The 22,444-nt window shown below is 41.7% G+C and overlaps 1 protein-coding gene across 4 annotated transcripts in view; it reads left to right on the top strand.

Moving 5' to 3' along the window:
* The window catches only part of LOC105922918 (GTP-binding protein 2-like), a 245,600-nt gene that overhangs the window by 197,521 nt on the left and 25,635 nt on the right, over positions 1-22,444 (top strand). For all 4 annotated transcript variants that reach the window (XM_036134215.1, XM_036134214.1, XM_036134213.1 and 1 more), the window contains 2 exons: positions 8,713-8,932; positions 9,144-9,279. In XM_036134215.1, coding sequence (XP_035990108.1) covers positions 8,713-8,932; positions 9,144-9,279 — 356 coding nt within the window. The remainder of the gene's footprint in view (positions 1-8,712; positions 8,933-9,143; positions 9,280-22,444) is intronic.

Genomic DNA, 22,444 nt, shown 5'->3' with positions numbered 1-22,444 from the left:
TGGGCCAAAATTCTGAGGATGGCTGCACTCTCATGGAAACGGGAGCACTGAGCGTCTCCTGGCTGTGAAGACATCTGTGGAGTCTGTTATGATGGGGGAACATGGGGCTGTCATTAAAATGTTTATAAATGACTGAGTAGTTATCCCCGACAGAATTTGTATAACTTGTGTTGGGGATCCAACTGGATAAATGCATTTATTTTGTATGATGCCCCATTACTTCAATATACCGAGAATGTTTGCCTCATACAAATATGAGAATGATCACGTCTGTTTAATCTCGATTATTACAAACAATAATGCTCAATACAGCATGATCTCAACAAATAAACCATTCAGCAGGGGAATGTAGGTTTATCAAAGAAACCTGTCGCAAATGTGGAAAAATTGGCCACATTCAGAAAGTATGTAGGTCCAAAGGCCCAGCTGGTCAGTCAAAGACTAGAGGGGGATGTGTGCAGACAGGTAGACAAGGGAGAACGTAGGGAGCAAATTACGTCAGCCAGAGGGAGGATGACAAAGAGAGCATTGATGCAGATGAAGTCATATTCACATTGTACAAAATAGATGAACTTGACATTCAAGCGGTAGCTCCATTCATAGAGACACTGACAGTTAATGAGACAGACGTTCAGTTTGAAGTGGACTCAGGATGCGGAGTAACAGTAATGAATCACTCCGTATTCAAAACCTTGAGGGGGAAAGAGGCACCTGAGCTACGCCCATGTAGAGTGCGACTCAAAACATACACAGGGCATAGAGTAAAAGTTGTGGGAGCAGCAGTAGTTAAGGTGCAGTATAAGGGTTAGGGTATGACTTAGTGCATGACTTACCTGTAGTAGTCGTAGCAGGGTCAGGCCCCAGTCTGATTGGTAGGTACTGGATTAAAAGGTTAGGCATACAGTGGAGATCAACCCCCCCCAAGTCCACCACATTCTAGAGGGAACCCCAGTAGAGGGACAAGGAAGTTCAGAAACCCAAATCCACCAGGTTAAAAAAGAAACTTTAGAGGAGGTTTTGGAAAAGTACGGGGAGATGTTTAACAAGGAACTAGGGAAATTTAAAGGCCCCCCAGCGAAGATATACGTAGACAAAGAAGTTGTGCCAAGATTTTTTAAAGCTAGGCCTGTTCCATACGCCATGAGAGGAAGAGTTAGGCGGAACTGGATCGTCTCCTTACCCAAGAGATCATTGAACCAGTGAAACATGCAGAGTGGGCTGCACCTGTGGTTCCTGTGTTAAAACCTGATGAGACAGTAAGACTGTGCGGAGACTACAAACTGACAGTAAATCAAATATCCAAGTTGGAGCAGTACCCAATTCCCAGAAATGAGGACCTGTTTGCGACGCTGGCGGGTGGACTAAAGTTCACCAAATTGGATCTGAGTCACGCCTATCACCAGATTTCACTAGATGAGGAAGCGAAGAGGTATGTGACCATTAACACTCACAAAGGATTGTTCACATACAAAGTACTACCTTTTGGGGTATCGTCCAGCCAAGCGATATTCCAACAAATAATGGAGGGATTGCTGCAGGGCATTCCTCATGTTGCAATTTTCCTAAATGACATCCTGCTCACAGGGAAAGATGACCAAAATCACCTGCAGACGCTGGCCATGGTGCTGCAACGGCTGGAGGAGGCCGGGCTACGTCTCAAAACAGAAAAATGTTTGTTTATGAACGAGGACGTGATGTTCCTGGGTCATAAAGTGGATGCAACCGGATTACACCCAGTCCATGAGAAAGTGCAAGCAATCCGGGAGGCACCTACACCTTCAAATGTGACAGAGTTGAAGGCATATTTAGGACTGTTAAACTATTACAACAAGTTCCTGCCCACCCTGTCAACAATTCTTGCTCCAGTGCATAAACTGTTACAAAAATATAAGAAGTCGCAGTGGGGAGAAGCACAGCAAGTTGCTTTTGAAAAATCAAAAGAAATGATGCAGTCTGCAAAAGTACTGGTGCATTACGACCCAGAGAAAGACATTGTGCTGTCATGTGATGCCTCACCTTATGGAGTAGGTGCGGAGCTGTCACATCAGATGCCAGATGGTACTGAAAGACCAATAGGATTCACCTCACGAACATTGAATACAGCGGAAAAGAACTATTCCCAGCTGGATAAGGAAGGATTAGCTGTGATGTTTGGAATAAAGCGTTTCCACAAGTACATTTATGGACGTAAATTCACTATAGTAACAGATCACAAACCTTTGTTGTCGCTTTTCAGTGAGATGCGAGCTGTACCACAGATGGCCTCCCCCGGAATCCAAAGGTGGGCGGTGACACTGAGAGCCTACGAATACACCATAGTGTATAAGGAAGGAAAAAAATCACTGCAATGCTGATGCCCTGAGCCGCCTTCCTTTGCCAGAAAAAGCGGAAGAGGAGAGACGGGAAAAGACAGTACTCATGCTGGAGAGCGCTGACATAACGTTGGTGACAGCTGATCAAGTGAAAGAATGGACAGACAGAGACCCGGTGCTCTCGAGGGTGCGGGAGATGGTGCGAAATGGATAGACGTCAAAGCTGAAAGGGGAGGAGTTTACCCCCTACGAAGTAAGGAAACATGAACTCAGTATACAGAACGAGTGTGTGTTATGGGGCTCGAGGGTGATTGTGCCAAACCAGGTCAAGAACAGGTTATGAGGCAACTTCATCAGTGCCACCCAGGAGTGTCCAGGATGAAGGCATTGGCTAGGAGTTATGTATGGTGGCCCAGGTTGGACAAAGAGGTGGAGGATACTGTAAAGTGCTGTACTACATGCCAAGAGCACCGCAACATTCCCGCACCAGCTCCATTGCATCCATGGGATTGGCCTGATAAACCGTGGAGCCGCATACATGTGGATTATGCAGGACCGTTTATGGAGAAAATGTTCTTTGTGTTGGTTGATGCATATTCAAGGTGGATGGATGTGTATCCAGTAAGCTCTGCTACTTCAGCCACCACAATTGAGTGCCTGCGTACCAGTTTTAGTAACTATGGTCTGCCTGAGTTGTTGGTATCAGATAATGGCACGTGTTTTACAAGCACAGAATTCAAGGACTTCCTGATCAAAAATGGTATTCGCCATGCAACCTCTGCTCCTTATCATGCAGCAAGTAATGGGTTAGCAGAGAGAGGTGTACAAACATTCAAGAGAATGATGAAGAAATGTCCAGAAGGCACCCTAACAACTACAGTAGCCAGAGTGTTATTTAGCTACAGGGTGACTCCTCACACTACAACTGGTTTATCTCCAGCAGAGTTACTTCTCGGGAGGAAACTACGTTGTACCTTAGATTGCATTCACCCAGATCTAAGCAAAAGAGTGAGAGGAAATCAAGAAAGACAGAAAAAGATCACAATAAAAGAGCAAAGGGACGCTGGTTCAAACCAGGAGACTCAGTGTTGACCCAGAACTTCAGTTTTGGCCCAAAGTGGATCCCAGGAATCATTGAGTCGGTGACTGGACCGGTGTCATACAAAGTGATGCTTGGTGATGGAAGAATAGTGAGGAGGCATGTGGATCAGATTCACACACACTATCAGAAACCAGGACAATGCAGCAGCAACCAACCGGATGACCCTGTTCAGTCTAGTGAGTCTGAAGAAAAAAGTGAAGGATGGCTGGACGCTGAGGAGGTGGTTCTTGCTGGAGAGAAGTTGGAGGAGCCAAAGGCTGTGGAAGCTGTGAAAAACCCAGAGACTGAACAAGGAACTGAAAAAAGTGTAACCCCAGTTAAAGGCATACTATGCAACATTTTTCAGTTAATGTGTTCCATACCGTTTTGGATGATTAAATGAGTCATTTTAGGTCGAACAAAGGTTTTCTCGGCAGTCCCGGTGGTCTGTGGGGGAAATACCGTACTTGCAATTGCAGGAGCCCTCGGCCCGCACCCACAGGCTCAGAAGTCTCGTGCAAGACCGCTGTAGCAGCGTCTCTGCCTGTTGACGCTTTTTTCTCTGCTCTCTGCTTGCTTGCATTTTCCTGCCTTTTACTTTTTAATCTCCTTTTTATCTCTTAACCTAAACCACATAAAGTTGGATTTAGTTTTTTTTACTTATTTATTTTCTTTTACTTATTTTTTGATTTTGAAAAGATGCCTTCCTTCAACACAATGGACTTTGACAACCTTTTACAGAAGATAGCTGTAATGAACTGAAAATCTGTCGACTTGAAGTGAATTATGATGTAAACGCCGCGCATGGAAATGAAACTACTCTGCCTGTGATTCCGAGCGGTGACCACCAGCCCAGCGACTCAGCGAACAAACAGTTCCCCGAGGAAAATGAGAATCCCTGGACCCTGCAAGACCAAAGGATCAACAAACCTCACACCTAGACAAAGAAAACTGTCCGAGACTACAGAGAGATGTCCCAAGACAAGTGAAACAACAGCGGGTTGTTCTCAAAACAAATGATAGGAGTAAACCTGCTGGAAATGCTGGAATTCCGTTACTAAACAGATTTGCTCCGCTCCAAAATGTGACCCAGGAGGACAAAAATCAGAGGTATGTCAACGATTTTCGTTCTAAGACATCAGAGAACAGACATGCCACAGGGCCAAGGACCCTGATATTATGCAATGGTTCTGTAAGGGGGATTAAACATTTCTGTAACAAGAAAAACACAGAGGTATTGATTTATAACGATCTGAACAGTGGCCTGGTGTCTGATTTAACAGACATCCTTCAGACAGACCTTCCAAGGGTCTTGAAAGAACGTCCGACCTTGGAAAAACTCATAATACAAGCTGAAGCCCTGAAGGACGTCACCCGGATAAGAAAATCAGAAGTATTAAAAGAGGATTACATTCGTTTGTTGAACTTTGTTGATGGCCTGAATGTCAAGGTGTTTCTTAGTGGCCCTCTTGTGCCCGTTAATTGTGGAGATGAGATATTTTCCAGAATTCTGATGCTAAACAAATGGCTGGAAAAAACATGAAAAAAGAAACAACTGTAACCTTCATAGACAACTTTAACATCTTTTGGGAAAGAAGACATCTGGTCAACAGAGATCGTTTCTCTCTAAATAGGTCAGGTGCAAAACGGCTGATTTCAAACATCTTCTATTCTGTGAACCATGCGTCATCAGCTTTGTTCCAAAACAAAGTACATCCAGTGCCAAAACAAATGATAAGCCCAGTGCAGCCCGAACAAGCCAAGATAAAGATGGCCAGAAAGATGACATAGAATAAGGCGTTGTCAGAGCTACAGGATGATTCATCCCAGATCTCAGCAGGACAAAGAGAGGACCAAAAACCTCCATCGTCACGAACACCGGTCCAGACCGGACCCGCCTCCCCTTCTTCTCCACAAAGCCCAGAAGTTCCTTTTCTGGAATTTTCTCACAACATGAACAAAGTATTTAAGATTGGCCTCCACATAGCCATTCTGCTGTGAATAAACCAGGATTCTCCAAAGGCCTCAGATCCTCCTCCTCTACGTATCACAGTAACACTCTGGTACTGAGGAACTCCAAATTACTTCACTGTTATACAGATTGGGCCCTGGCCACACGTTTATCAGACATGAGACTGAGATATGACCTTTCGCCGGAGATTATGGAATATCTGTGATAATACGTGGCAGAAATAAGAAAAACAAAAGGATAAACAGGAACAAATACTTAAAAGTCATAAACTGTCAGATGCAACCTGTCACAGATACATCATCAACCACTAAGTCATATAAACTGGGTTTATTAAATATTAGATCTCTGTCAGGAAAATCCCTTTTAATTAATGACTTCATTATTGACAATAATCTTGATGTAATGTTTTTAACAGAAACATGGCTGCATGAATTTAGTGAAGCAGCTATACTGGTGGAGTCAACACCTCCAAACTACAATTTTCTTTGTGAGAGCAGACAGCAAAGGAAAGGTGGAGGAGTAGCAACATTGTTTAATGATTCACTAAAGTGTAAAAAGGTGTTTTTGGGAAAATTTGACTCTTTTGAACATTTGGCTCTCCAGGTAAAGGGCCCGGTACAAACTATGTTTTTGAATGTGTACAGGCCTCCTAAGTCCACATCAAACTTTTTTAATGATTTTAGTGACCTGCTGTCTGTGATATGTGTTGATTATGACTGTTTAATTATTGTGGGAGACTTCAACTTTCACGTTCACAACCCTGAAGACAGAAGTGCAAAAGAACTGTGTGACACACTTAGAAACTTTGGTTTAACTCAACATGTTAAACAGCCAACACACAAACAGGGACATATTTTAGACTTGATCATCACTAAAGGTCTAGAAATTTCACAGGTCAATGTAACTGATGTTGCCCTAGCTGATCACTTTTCTGTTACCTTTGAAAGCATCATTTCCAGTGACTCATTTAGCCAAAGGGACATCATAAGAAAACGCACCTTTAAGGACAATGCCGCAGAAACTTTTATTCAAGCTTACTCTGATACTTCAACCTTGGGCTGCAACTCAGTAGATGAGCTAGTAGATAACTTTAATTCTAAAGTCTCAGACATCATTGACTGCATTGCTCCAGTTAAAGTGAAAGTTCTTTCCGGGAAGAAAAAATCTCTATGGAGAAATGCTCCAACAGTTAGAGGTGAAAAAAGGGAGTGTCGGAAAGCTGAACGCAGGTGGAGAAAGAACAGACTGCAGGTTCACTATGAAATCTATAGTGACTTAACAGATATAACTTACAATTGAAAAATGCAAGGGAATCTTTCCTCTCAGAGATCATCAAGAAAAACATTAATAATGCTCGGGTCTTATTTTCCACAGTTGACAGGCTAACAAATCCTCCTGTGTCAGTGGCTTCCGAACTCCACTCCACCAGGGCCTGCAATGAATTTGCTAACTTCTTTACTGAAAAAATCCTAAAAATTAGAGGATCACTTTGTACTACCATATCAACACCAGAACCAAAGCTGTATTCAGCTGGAACTACTTCTTACATAATGTCCCATTTCAGCCAAATAAACCACAAAAGCTTAGAACAGTTCATTCAGCAGCTAAGTTCCTCCTCCAGCTGCCTTGATGTTCAACCCACAGCTTTCTTTAAAAAAGTTTTACCTGGCATAGCGTCTAATTTGACTCAGATAATAAACACGTCCCTTCTGTCAGGTGTTTTCCCCCAGTCCCTAAAAACATCAATTATCAAACCACTGCTGAAAAGAACAATTTAGACAAACTACTACTCCAGAACTACAGGCCCATCTCAAACCTCCCCTTTATCAGTAAGATTATTGAAAAAGCTGTATTTCAACAATTAAACACCTTCTTAACAACGACCAGCCACTTTGACGTATTCCAGTCTGGCTTCCGTGCTCACCACAGTACAGAGACCGCCCTTATCAAGGTGTTTAATGACATCCATATAAATACAGACTGTGGAAGAACCACCGTGCTGGTACTATTGGACCTCAGTGCAGCATTCGATACTGTCGATCACTCCATTCTGTTAGAGCGCCTGGAGAACTGGGTCGGCCTCTCTGGTACAGCACTCCACTGGTTTAAATCCTACTTAAAGGACAGGGACTTTTTTGTGTCAGTAGGTAACTTTACATTCCAGACGACAAAAATTACATGTCGGGTTCCCCAAGGGTCCATCCTGGGTCCCCTCCTCTTCAATATCTACATGCTCCCCCTAGCTCAGATAATAACCAGCTTTACATCACCATGTCACCAGGTGACTATAAACCAGTTCAAGCACTGAGTAAATGTCTAGAAGAAATCAATACGTGGATGTGCCAAAATTTTCTTCAGTTGAATTAAAACAAAACAGAAGTAATAATTTTTGGATCAATAGAGGAGAGATCAAAAGTTAGCACACAGCTTCAGTCGCTTCAGCTAAAAACCACTAATCAGGCCCGAAACCTGGGTGTAGTGATGGACTCAGACCTGAACCTTCAAAAGCATCTAAAGACAAATACAAGGTCGGCTTTCTATCACCTGAGGAACATTTCCAGGATTAAAGGACTAATGTCTCAGCAGGATCTGGAAAAACTAATCCATGCGTTTATTTTTAGTAGAATTGATTACTGCAACGGTGTTTTCACAGGTCTGCCTAAAAAGTGGATCAGACAGCTGCAGCTGATCCAGAACGCTGCTGCCCGCGTCCTCACTAAGACTAAGAAAGTAGAGCACATCACCTCAGTTCTAAAGTCATTACACTGGCTCCCTGTATCTCAGAGAATAGACTTTAAAATACTTCTGTTTGTCTATAAATCCCTAAATGGCTTAGCACCTAAATAGATCACAGACTTGTTATCAGCGTATAAACCCTCCAGACCACTCAGGTCCTCTGGCTACAGCCTTCTCTGCATACCTAGAACACGAACCAAACACGGAGAAGCAGCATTTAGTTCCTATGCTCCACTTATCTGGAACAAACTTCCAGAAAACTGTAAAAGTGCGGAAAGCTTGAGTTCCTTTAAATCTAGATTAAAAACACATTTGTTTAAAATTGCCTTTGAATGTTCAAGTTAAACTGTTTTACTGTTTTTAAATGTTCTTTTTTTGTGTCTACATTCTATCCCTACTTGCTTTTATTCCTATATTATAATCATGTAAAGCACTTTGCATTGTCTCTGTACTGAATTGTGCTATATAAACAAATTTGCCTTGCCTTGCGTTGCCTTTTGCCCCACAACACATGCACGGTCAACTGAGGTTAGACAATTGCCAGATGGATTATCTTTATTGTATTGCATTTGGTCACCTTACTCCTTATGTTTCTTCTCTTCCATTTCTAGCCGGTACCACTCGAGAGCACTTGGGACTGGCCATGGCTCTGAAAGTCCCCATTTTTATTGTAGTCAGTAAAGTGGATCTGTGCTCTCACGGCACAGTGGATCGAACTGTTCGACAGCTGGAGAGAGTCCTCAAGCAACCAGGCTGCAACAAGGTTCCCATGTTGGTGTTGAACTCTGATGATGCTGTGACTGCAGCACAGCAGTTCGCTCAGTCTGCATGGTGGGTACCAACTTAGAACAAATAATGCATTTCAGTACTTACGTAACTAAACAAAACAGCAATTTTCAGTGCAGAAGAATTGTATTCCTCTTGACTAAGGGTTTGTATTTTCACTTAAAAATCTGTTTATTCTCTGTAACCGCTCAAATCAAAGGGTTTTATGGCTGTTCTAATTTTTTTTTTTTTTTTTTTACATTTTTTCTGTGTCTAGCATCACACCCATCTTCACCCTGTCCAGTGTGTCTGGAGAAAGCCTAAACTTCCTGAAGGTTTTCCTGAACATCCTTCCTCCACTTAGCAAAAGCAAAGAACAGGAGGATCTGATGCAACAGCTTACTGAATTCCAGGTCTATAAGTACACACACACACACAACATTGATACAAGGTTGCCTTTCTGTCTTTTCAGAGGATATGTATGTACAACCAAGATAAGAATACCTTTATAAAAATCAAGTTTGGTACTTAATTTAAAAAAAATAATCTCATATTCATTACACAGAATAAACAATTCAAGCCAACATTTGTCATTTTCAAGATTATAACATACAGATAATAGATAACCCAAAAGGCTGTCTCAGAAAATTTTATTTTATGAAAAAGATAAAGGATATTTATAAAGTTAAGTGGAAGGAAGATAAATTGCACAAACAAAAGGGATAACCACAGTCTTGAGCGGATTGTCAAGCCAAACCCTTTTAAGAATTTGAGAGAGCTCCACAAGGATTGCACTAAAGCGATTGTCAACACATCAAGAGCAACTATGCAGAGATGAATCCAATACATGAACAATAATTCAATTCAATTTTATTTATATAGCGCCAATTCATGAAACATGTCATCTCAAGGCACTTTACAAAGTCAAGTTTAATCATGTTATACAGATTTGGTCAGATTATACAGATTGGTCAAAAATGTTCCTATATAAGGAAACCAGTTGATTGCATCAAAGTCCCGACAAGCAGCGTTCACTGCTGCAATCCCTCATACTGAGCAAGCATGAAGCGACAGTGGGAAGAGAAACTCCCCATTAACGGGAAGGAAAACCTCCGGCAGAACCGGGCTCAGTATGAACGGTCATCTGCCTCGCCTGACTGGGGGTTACAGAAGACGGAGCAGAGACACAACAAGAGAGACAAAAAGCACAGAAGCACACATTGATCCAGTAATCTGTTCTACATTAGATGGTAATAGCGGGTGAGCCATCTTCTCTGGATGATGTCACAGTTAACAGAACGCCAGACCAGGTGTACCTACTATGAAGATAAAAGAGAGAGAACAGAAAGTTAAAACAGGGACTGCAATAACCATTGCAGTCCCTGTGTTAAGCCACCCCGGAATCAGAGACATCAGAAGTTTCTTAACTGGGCTAAGGAGAAAAAGAACTGGAATGTTGCCCAGTGGTCCAAAGTCCTCTTTTCTGATGAAAGTAAAGTTTTGTTTTATTTGAAAATAAAGATCCTAGAGTCTGAAGGAAGTTTTGGAGAGGCACAAAATCTACAGTACTTGAAGTCCAATGTGAAGTTTCCATGGTAAGTGATGATCTGGGTTGCCATAATTGGTGTTGGTTCACTGGGTTATCTGTCTAGAATCAATGCAGCCATCTACCAGGACATCTTAAAGCACTTCATACTTATTTCTGCTGACAAGCTGACTTTGTTTTCCAGCAAGAGTTGGCACTTGCCCACACTGTCAAACGTACAAAAGCTGGTTCAATGACGATGTTGCTACCTGAGCTTGATTATGACCTGAACCTCATAGGGAATCTATTAGTTGTTGTCAAGATAAAGATGAGAGACACCAAACCCAACAATGCAGACAACTTAAGGCCACTATCAAAACAACATCGGCTTCGATTACTCCTAAGCGACTGGCTGATCCACTCCATTGCATGTCACATTAATGCAGTAATTCAAGTGAAAGGAGCCCCTAACCAATTATTGAGTACATAAAAATTAACTTACTTCTCAGAAGCCTGACATTTCTGTTTAAAATATCCTTTCTTATTAAAGGGGCCATGACAACAAATGATTTTTCTGTGGTAAAATATGATCTATCGTGCAATGATGAGGTCATGGGAATGTCAAGAGTGGGTCCAAAGGATTAGTTCATGGGCAGTGAGCTTTGTTTCTTTGCTCATGAATGGTCAGATCAGAAAACGGTTTATCTTTCTGCTTAAGTTATCTTTATACATAATTCTTATTGTCCAGTCAGAGCACACCATCAAGTAAACACCCGTCCACCTCCCCTCTTCACTCCCCCCAGCTGATACATCAGCCAGCTAATTTATTGGCATGGGTCGTGCTAGCATGTCTGACTATTTCACTCAAGCAAAGGATAGTTTGTAAAAAAGGGAGCTGTTATGTCTGAGGGTGCTCAAAAATTTATGGAAATTTACTTACTCCCAAAGGATGAGAGAATCGGTGTGGCTGATGTTCATTTATGGGGAAGAACCACACAATCATAAACCCCCGTTTGAAGCGCAGTGAAGTTAGTTTTAGGTTGGATATAGGATATTCTGCACCATGGTTCTTTTGAGTGTACTGAATAACTAGAATCAGTGCATTATTTTTTCACCGTATTATTAAGTTCCTGTAATCCTTATGTTATATTAGGCAATTATCATGAATATCGTGTAGTCTTGTGGAGCTCAGCGGAACTATATCCATCTGCTGAGAGTCAGGATAGGTACACCTGGTCTTGCGTTCGGTTAGCTGTGACACCATCCAGGGAGACAGATCATGTGCCATTAACATATAGTATAGAAAGGATTACTGGATCAATGTGTGCTTCTGTGATTTTTTTTTTGTGTCTCTGTTCTGTCTTCTCTAACCCCCAGTCAGTCGAGGCAGATTGCCGTTCACACTGAGCCTGGTTCTGCCTAAGGTTTTCCTCCCTGTTAAAAGGGAGTAATCCTCTTCACTGTCTTTTCATGCATGCTCAGTCTGAGGGATTGCTGCAAAGCCATCAACAATGCAGAAGACTGGCTCTACACTCTTTCAGGAGGTGTGAATGCTGCTTATCAAGACTCAACACAATCTTATGGGTTCCCTTAAATAGGAAACTTTTTGACCAATCTGTCTGTATGATTTGTTTGAATTTCACTTTGTAATGTGCCATGAGATGACATGTGTTGTGAATAGGCAGTATATAAATAAAATAATGTAAAAAGAAAAGAAAACAAATATGAGCAATCAAGAAACTAAAAAAATAAAAGATATTTACACACACACACACACATACATATATATATATATATATATATATAATCTCCCTTATCTTCCCTGCTGTTCCTCGTTCCTCTCCTGTCTCCTCTGCCCTCACTTTCATTACTCTATATGTTAAGATGATGGGAACTGCTCGTGTTCTCACTAAAACCAGGATAATGAAGCATATCACCTCAGTTCTTAAGTCTTTACACTCTCTCCCTGTAGCTTAGAGAACAGACTTTAAAATACTTCTGTTTGTTTATGTTTAATATATTTATTGTTTTCAACAAATTACCAAAACTACAGAACAATTGTCAAAATACAATGATATCCTGATTGTCGATCAGACCACGATGACCAGTTGCTGTAGGTTGACGCTGGTATTGGGATCTTTTATGTTGTCATCATCCGTGAGTGAGTCCAAACAGGATCGCAGTGACAATTAAATTCCAGAATACGACTATCCAACTGTCATTTATGCTATCAGAAAATAAACAACAAAAACGGTGATACCCCAACCCAACCCACCCCAGGTTATTAAGGATAGAAAAAAGTACAGCAAATAGATGGATAGGGGGAAACAGAGAGATAGAAAAAAAAGGGTTTTTTAATATGTACAAATTAAACAAGTAAGATAACAAAATAAAATATTCAGCTCCTCAGCAGACTGCTGAGTGCATCAGGGTGTATTAAATCACTTGTGTACCAACCGAGAGGGCAACCTACAGCTCCCCTGGAGGGCAGTGGGGCAGCAGGGCCATGGGGCAGACACTAGTCTGCCACTACCCATGTCCAGTGGTGTTACTCAAAAGTTCAAGGAATGGCCCCCACGTCTCAACATATCTGGGTACGTTATTATTGAGAGTGTAGCATATTTTTTCAAGATGTAAACAAGAAGCCATGTTATTAAGCCAACATTTAAAGGAGGGAGCTGAGGCAGACTTCCACTCTGTAAAAATGACACGTTTAGCCACCACCATCCCAAAAGCGAGAGCCTCTCGAGTAGGCTGGGGCAGAGCAGAGCAGGAGTCAGATAGCCCGAACAGGGCAATAAGACAGCCCGGAGGTATCTGTTGTTTGTACGCAGTCCGGTAGAGACAGAATATGTCCGACCAAAAGATTGCTAAATAATGGCAGTGCCAGAATTGATGTCCAAGGGTAGCCTTTGGGTGTCCACATATGTCACATGTACTTGAATGACTTGGGAGTATTGTATTCAACCTTGCTTTAGAGTAGTGCAGGCGATGCACCGCTTTGAACTGAATTAGCTGCAATCTGGCATTATTGAAACATTTTATTCCCATCAGCACACGGTCCCACAGCGCAGTGGAAATTGTGACTCCCAAATCATTAGACCAGGCATCTCTTATATTAGTGGACGACGTTGTCACAGAGAAAACATTCACAAATAGTGAGATTAGATGCCCAGAAGTTGGAGGTTTACTAAGAAGATCATAAAAAATATGCTGCGGTGAACCCGGGTTTGAGCTCAAAGCAAGTTGGTTTGCGAAACTCCTAGCCTGCAAATAACGAAAAAAATAATTTGGGGACAAATTGAATTTAGACTGTAGCTGAGGGTATGATGAGACCTGATTTTTGATAAAAAGATCCTTGAGAGAGGAGAGACCCCTGCCCGACCAGAGCTTGAAGGCAGGATCCGAGAGGCCTGGCTTGAAGCACGGGTTATGACACAAAGGGGCATATAAATGGACAGGTCTGGAAGTCTCAAGACCCTTTTTATTTGTGTCAAAATTTTGACTGAGTTCCTAAGTATGAAGTCAGACGAGAGCCTCTTGAGGGAGATATCTGGTTTAGAGAATAATATTGCAGGTAATGAAGCAGAAGTTAGTAGCAACAAGTTATGTGATTCAATCTGAGGCCAGCCAGGGAGAGGGACGGAAGGAGTCCTCGCCTCGGCAGTGCCTGACGACCAGAATGTCCAAGCCCTTGCATTGCAGGCCCAGTAGTAGTGCCGAAATATCGGAAGGCCAAAGCCACCCTCCCCTCAGGCTTTCTGCAAATGCGCCTTAGAGATTCGAGAAGGTTTGTATGCCCAAACGAATGGTATAATAATTGAATCCAATGTTTTAAAAAAGGAAGAAGGAATAAAAATTGGGATATTTTGGAATAGATAAATAAACTTAGGAAGTACAACCATTTTGATAATATTAATACGACCAATTAATGAGAGTGGGAGTAACCGCCAACCGTTGATCCATTTCTTTAGCTTAGAGAGCAACTCTAAATAATTGAATTGGAAAAGTAGCTTGGAGTTTACGGGAATATTGATACCTAGATACATAAAGTGGTCATGGGTGATTTGAATGGTAAACTATTCAGGAAACCAGAGTCAAATCCATCAGACAGAGGCACAAAGGCAGACTTAGTCCAGTTAATTGTGAAACCAGAAAGCTGCCCAAAGCTCTGCAGTACATCATCTGCATATAAACCTATGACATGTTCAGATGTGCCACATGTAATACCTGTGATAAATGGATTAGACCTGATGGCAACAGCCAAGGGTTCCAAAGCCAGTGCAAAAAGCATGGGAGACAAGCAGCAGCCCTGACTAGTGCCACGTTTCAGTAGAAATGAAGGCGAGCTTTCTCTATTGGTCACCACCTGTGACCTGGGATGAGCGTAAAGCATTTCTATCAGAGACAGAAAACCCGTGCCAAAGCCAAACCCTCTAAGAGCAGCGAACATGTATCCCCACTCCACCTGATCAAAAACCTGCTGGGCATCCAAAGATATGATTGCTGAGTTGGGAAGAGCATGAGAGTAAATAATGTTAAGTAGTTGTCTTGTGTTGGAGAAAGAGAATCTTTCCGGAATGAATCCAGATTGATCTGGATGTACCAAAGCACTGATGTGTGGTGACAATCGGTTAGCTAAGACCTTAGCAATAATCTTCTGATCAGAGTTAAGCAGGCTCAGGGGGCGATATGATGCCATATTGGTAGGGTCTCTGTCCTTTATAAGTAAAAGACAAATATTGATTAAATTTTTCAATTCAATTTTATTTATATAGCGCCAAATCATGAAACATGTTATCTCAAGGCACTTTACAAAATCAAGTTCAATCATATTATACAGATTGGGTCAGATTATACAGATTGGTCAAAAATGTCCTATATAAGGAAACCAGTTGATTGCATCAAAGTCCGGACAAGCAGCATTCACTCCTGGGGAACCGTAGAGCCACAGGGAGAGTCGTCTGCATTGTACATGGCTTTGCTGCAATCCCTCATACTAAGCAAGCATGAAGCGACAGTGGGAAGAAAAACTCCCCATTAACGGGAAGGAAAACCTCCGGCAGAACTGGGCTCAGTATGAACTGTCATCTGCCTCGACCGACTGGGGTTACAGAAGACAGAGCAGAGACACAACAAGAGAGACAAAAAAGCACAGAAGCACACATTGATCTAGTAATCTGTTCTACATTAGATGGTAGTAGCGGGTGAGCCGTCTTCTCTGGATGATGTCACAGTTAACAGAACGTCAGACCAGGTGTACCTACTATGAAGAAAAAGAGAGAGAGCAAAAAGTTAAAAGCTGAAATGACGACAGTCATTTCAATGTAATACAATGCAAAACTGGAAAACAGTAGACTGAAGAACAGTAGAAATCAGTAGAGTGAGAAAATTAGACCCTGATGTCCTCCAGCAGCCTAGGCCTATCACAGCACAACTATAGAGATAGCTCAGGGTAACATGAGCCACTCTAACTATAAGCTTTGTCAAAAAGGAAAGTTTTAAGATTAGTCTTAAAAATAGATAGGGTGTCTGCCTCACGGACCAAAACTGGGAGTTGGTTCCACAGGAGAGGAGCCTGATAGCTAAAGGATCTGCCTCCCATTCTACTTTTAGAGACTCTAGGAACCACCAGCAGACTTGCAGTCTGAGAGCGAAGTGCTCTGTTAGGAACATACGGGGTAATCAGAGCTCTGATATATGATGGAGCTTGATTATTAAGGGCTTTAAACGTTAGAAGGAGAATTTTAAATTCTATTCCTGATTTAACAGGAAGCCAATGAAGGGCAGCTAAAATTGGAGAAATATGATCCCTCTTGTTGATTTTCATCAGAACTCTTGCCGCAGCATTTTGGATCAGCTGAAGACTTCGAACTGCATTTTGTGGACTTCCTGATAGTAAAGAATTACAATAGTCCAGCCTTGAAGTAACAAATGCATGCAGTTTTTCAGCGTCAGCCCTGGACAGAATGTTTCTAATTTTGGCGATATTCCTGAGGTGAAAAAAGGAAACTCTGGAAACCTGTTTAATAAGGGATTTAAATGACATGTCTTGGTCGAAAACAACACCAAGATTTTTAACTTTATTACCAGAGGCCAAGTTAATGCCGTCCAGATTAAGTGATTGATTAAGAACTTTATTTTTTGAAGACTCTGGCCCAAAGATTATAACTTCTGTCTTGTCAGAATTTAAATGCAGGAAATTTAAAGTCATCCAGCTTTTGATGTCATCAAGACATGACTGCAGTCGAAGTAACTGATTGGATTCATCAGGATTTATGGATAAATATAGCTGAGTGTCATCAGCATAACAGTGGAAATTAATCCCATGCTGTCTGATAATTTTGCCAATCGGAAGCATATATATATAGTAAATAGAATTGGTCCAAGGACTGAACCCTGTGGTACTCCACAAGTGACCCTAGAGTTTGAGGAAGGTTTATTATTAACATGAACAAACTGGAATCTGTCAGACAGATAAGATTTAAACCAGCCTAATGCTTTCCCTTAATCCCTACAGTATGCTCAAGTCTTTGTAGGAGAATATTGTGATCAATTGTATCAAATGCAGCACTGAGATCTAACAGGACAAGTATAGACACAAGTCCATTATCTGAGGCCATGAGAATGTCATTAGTGACCTTCACCAGAGCTGTTTCAGTGCTATGATGAGCTCTAAAGCCTGACTGAAACTCCTCAAGTAGGTCATTACTTTGTAAATGTTCACATAGTTGATTAGCAACTACTTTCTCAAGAATTTTAGATAAGAAAAGAAGATTAGATATAGGTCTGTAATTTACTAACTCATCTTGATCAAGAGATGGTTTCTTAAGTAAAGGTTTAATAACAGCTACTTTAAAAGCCTGTGGTACATATCCATTTACCAAGGATAGATTAATCATGTCTAAAATAGGACCACTGATCAGAGGGAATACCTCCTTAAACAACTTGGTTGGGATTGGGTCTAACATACAGCTAGAAGGTTTAGATGAAGCTAAAATTTTAGATAGCTCAGAAAGCTCTACTGCTTTTAAACAGTTCAGACACTGCGCAGGTTCTAAGGATTCCTCCAATGCTGCCTCACTTACTGAGGACGAGGTAATCATGTTTGGGAGGATGCCAATTATTTTAGTTTTAATGGAATCAATTTTATTTATGAAGAATCCCATAAAATCATTACTGCTAAGAGCTAAGGTAATGGATGGATCGACAGAGCTGTGGCTCTGGATAAGTTTGGCAACTGTACTGAAGAGAAATCTAGGATTATTCTTATTCTCCTCAATTAATGATGAAAAATATGCTGCTCTAACTCTGCGAAGGGTCTTGTTATACAACAATAGTCTGTCCCTCCAGATTAGGTAGGATTCCTCTTGGTGTGTAGAGCGCCATTTTCTCTCCAATTTCCTAACATTGTGCTTCAAGGAACGCAGCTCTGAATTAAACCAAGGAGCCAGCTTCCTGTGAATAATCACCTTCTTTTTCAAGGGAGCTACATTGTCTAATACAGAACGCAATGACGAAGTCATACCGTTTACAAAGGCATCTATTTGTGAATTGGAAGAAACAACATTGCTGCCATCTACAGGGCATTTCTGCAATACGGAGGATATTAAAAAGGGAACAGACTCTTTAAGTTTTGATACAGCATTATCCGATAAAGATCTACTATAATGGAACCCTCTTTTGGGGGTGGAGAACTCAGTTAGATTAAACTCAAATGTTATTAAAAATGATCAGATAGGACAGGGATGTGAGGAAATACTGTTAATTCTTCACAATCAATGCTATATGTCAGCACAAGGTGTAAAGTATGGAGCCATGAGTGCGTCGGTTTATGCACATTTTGAGCAAAACCAATTGAATCTAGGATAGTTTTAACTACACTAAGGTTATCACATTCTGTGTCAACATGGATGTTAAAATCACCCACTATAATAACCTTATCAGTATTTAACACCAAATCAGATAAGAAATCTGACAACTCATCCAAAAACTGAGTGTAAGGGCCTGGTGGACGATACAAAACAACAAACAGAAGAGGTTTTATTATTTTGCAGTTTGGATGAGGGAAACTGAGGGTTAAATGTTCAAAAGAACTGTAGTTATTAATTGGCCTGGGACTAATTAATAAATCAGACTGAAAGATGGTTGCCACTCCTCCTCCTCTTCCCACAGATCTGGGAATGTGGAAATTTGAATGATTGGAGGGAGTTGACTCATTTATACTAACGTAGTCCTCTTGTAGCCAGGTTTCTGTGAGACAAAATAAATCAATCTGTTTGTTAGTTAACAAATTGATTTCTGATAAAGTCTTTGGAGGGAGAGACCTTATATTTAATAGACCACATTTAATTGTTTTATTTTTAGGTTCAAGGTGAACCGTATTGATTTTTATTAGGTTTTTATGATTTGTTCCTTTTAGATAAGTTTTTGATTTGTTAAGTTTTGGCCGTGGGAAAGACACCGTCTCAATAGGATAATGGATGGGTAACAGTACAGAAGCTGCAGAGAGGTGTGTTAAACTATGGCTCTGCTTCCTGGTCTGGACCCTGGGTTGTCAGTATTTAGGAGAACTAATAAATCCGGACAGATTTCTAGAAAGAAGAGCAGCACCATCCAAAGTAGGATGGATGCCATCTCTCCGGATCAGACCAGGTTTTCCCCAGAAAGTTCTCTAGTTATCAATGTAGCCCACGTCGTTTTCAGGACACCACCTAGACAACCAGCGGTTGAATGATGACATGCGGCTAAACATGTCATCACTGGTCAGATCAGGCAGGGGACCAGAGAAAATTACGGAGTCCGACATTGCTTTAGCAAACTCACACACCGAAGCAACACCAACTTTAGTGACCTCCGATCGGCGTGACCGGGTGTCATTACCGCCAGCGTGAATAACAATCTTACTGTATTTACGCTTATCCTTAGCCAGCAGTTTTAGGTAAGATTCTATGTCACCCGTTCTGGCCCCTGGCAGGCATTTAGCTATGGTCCCTGGTGTCTCTAGTGCCACGTTTCTGACTATTGAGCTCCCAATCACCAGGATCGGCTTCTCAGCGGGTGTGTCGCTGAGTGGGGAAAATTTGTTAGAAACACAGACGGGTTGGTGGTGAACTGGGGGCTGAAATCTAGAGCTATGCTTCCTACAAACTGTCACCCAGCCGGCCTGGTTACCCGGCTGTTCGGGTGCTTCTGGAGGACCACTAAGCGAAGTAACGCTAGGTCTATGTGGCTCCGCGCTAGCAGAGGGGCGGCTATCAGCTGGTTTTTCCATAGCACGGAGCCGGGTCTCTAATTCTGACACCCTCGCCTCCAATGCTACAAAAACACTACATTTATTACAAGTACCATTATCACTAAAGGAGGCAGAGGAATAGCTAAACATCTGACACAGAGAGCAGGAGATAAGGGGAGACTTAGTCAGAGACGGAGAAGCTGAAGTAATAGTAGGAGAGGAAGCCATTGTGGAGCTAAAGCTAGGCTAGGCTAAAGCTAGGCTAGCGCCTTTCTACCACGCCAAGAGAGCAAACCGTGAAACACGAGGAGTTCCCAAGCGTGATGTGCAGCAACAGAAAATGTTTTAAAAGTGCTTATGTGTTAGAAACAGATGTTACAGCAAAGAAATTAAAGATAAAAGCGAGAGAATCTGGAGCAACAAACCGTTGCTCACGCAGTGAAAACAGGAAGTGACACAATATGCCTTACCGCAAACAGGAAGTGACGTCAACTACTGTATATATTGGCATCATATAGAGACTCAGGAAAATACCCGACCTCCAAGGAAGATCTGACCATACGCAGTATAAGTCGCGACACCATATTGATGTGGGAATTAAAAATCGATACCAAAGCCGTCAGGGCTGCTTGCCTTTCTACTAGGAAGAGAGCGAATTGCTGCCCTTATCTCCTCCAGAGTCACATCACCATCTATTTTAAGCACGGCGGTATCCGTAAGAGTTGGAATGTCCAATGGCTGAATAAAGCATGTGATATCCTCTGTAGATGCAGTTGTTGCAATATTGAAAGAAAGTTTTGTTTATTAGCTTATGATCTGTCAGTAGCTGGCCAGATGGTGTAAGTATCTTATTAATGGCTCGCTCGGCCTGCGTTCCCTTCAACTGCCTGTTGATATTTTATCTGCCTTATTCCCCAGTTCAAAATACCTCTGACGCAGCCTCTGGATTTTATCCCTAACCCGCTCGTCCAAAATGCAGTTATATTCATACTTTAGATTCACAATAGAGGTAAATATGTGGTCAGAATTGGAGATATCGAGTGTGTCTTCCAGTGTGATTAATTGCTTCTGAATTTCAGCCAGACAATTACGTCTAATTCTTTTAACATTGGATTGGTATGATATAATTTCACCTCTTATCACTACCTTGAAAGATTCCCAAAGAGTGGAATCTGAGACAGCGCCATTATCATTGTAAGCCAAAAAGTCTGAGATCTTAATAGAAACATATTTGCAAAAGGAGCTGTCCAAGTTTAAGGAGAGATTAAGTTTCCAATTTTATTGTGTTCTCTGAATATCAAAGTTAAATTAAATTGACAACGGTGCATGATCAGAGATGAGAATAGGGTGGTAGGTGGATTTGAGAACACAGGGTGATAAGTTTGAGTCAACCAAAAAATAATAAATTCTTGTTGAGGATTTGTGTACCGAAGAAAAAAAGGAATATTGACTCTCTGTGGGATGAAGATGCTACCAGACCTCGACCAGATCCAAAGAAGTTGCCAACTTGGTTATAACCGATATGGACTGCAATGGCAGGGAAGGTTAAGGAGAAGACCTTTCTAGGACAGGATCGAGGTAGCAATAAAAATCACCCCGAACAATGATCCTGTGTTCCGCTACAAGATTAAATACTTTTTTGTAGAAGTCCGGTCAAAATTAGGTGCATAGATGTAAAGAAGGGCCAGCGGGACAGATTTGATGTTGCCAGTGATAAGAATGTATCTCCCGCCTGAATTAGACACCTGTGACTCAAATATGAATGGTACGGTTTTACGGATGAGAATGGCCAAGAGGTGAAGTTGTATTGATACACCCGCGACACCCATGATGTCCTTAAACGTCTCTGCTCTGAAGGCGTGATATGTGTCTCCTGTAGAAACACAACATCAGCAGACAGATCCTTTAAGTGAGAAAAAACCTTGCCTCTCTTGAGTGCCATACCCATACCCCGCAGTTCCAGGTGATGAAGGTAATGGGATTCATAGCTGACATGGAAGGAGCACCATTAGAGAACAGTCAGAACGTTGGAGAAAAAGGTGTTGTCTGAGCTGAATAAGGGGGAAAAGGAAAGAAAGAAAGAAAGAAAGAAAGAGAAAAAATAAAAGAGAAGAAAGAAAAAAAAAGGAAAAAGGCAACCATCCACCTCCCCCCCCAACGTTCTAAACCCACGTGAACAAACATCGCCCACGTCCCACTCCCACACTGCAGAGAAAAAACAAACAGTGCTTCCCCTCGAGCTAAGGGAGGCTGCTGGGAAATGACCAGAGCAGCACACTACGAGAACTTCCATAACCACTCCTAGATAGGAAGCAAAAACCCCGGGAATCTCCAAAATACAGTGAACAGTACAAATAACACACCTGGACAATACTACGTTTGAGGTTCAGGTATATAAAGACCACAAGGGGATATACAGAACAGAGAATATTCAAGCTAAAGAAAAGTTAAGTTCTTTGTGTGTACCTGGAATGACCTCTGTGAGTATAACATGTAACTGATATATGATTAGGAAAGGGAAAATATAACCAACCATATTGTGCTTTACGGCACAGGCATTTTCAAAGTCCAGATGAGTACAACCAATGAGCCTAGGATGAGACATCTGCTGCGGCAGAGATGGAATCAGTGAAATGTTCAGCCTCTGCCGGAGAGAGAAAAGTCTTAATGTTGTGTACAACCTGCATCTTGGCTGGATAGAGTAGCGTGCCCTTTGCTCCAGCCTCGGTTAGCTTCTTCCTCACGTTGTTGTAGGCCATCCGTTGCACCACAACTTCAGCTGTGTAGTCAGGAAAGATGGAAACACGGGCTCTGTTGT

This window comes from Fundulus heteroclitus, unplaced genomic scaffold, assembly GCF_011125445.2.
Source record: "Fundulus heteroclitus isolate FHET01 unplaced genomic scaffold, MU-UCD_Fhet_4.1 scaffold_77, whole genome shotgun sequence".
NCBI lineage: Eukaryota > Metazoa > Chordata > Actinopteri > Cyprinodontiformes > Fundulidae > Fundulus > Fundulus heteroclitus.
The sequence above is the reverse complement of the archived record's forward strand: the minus strand, read 5'-3'. Positions and strand labels throughout refer to the sequence as shown.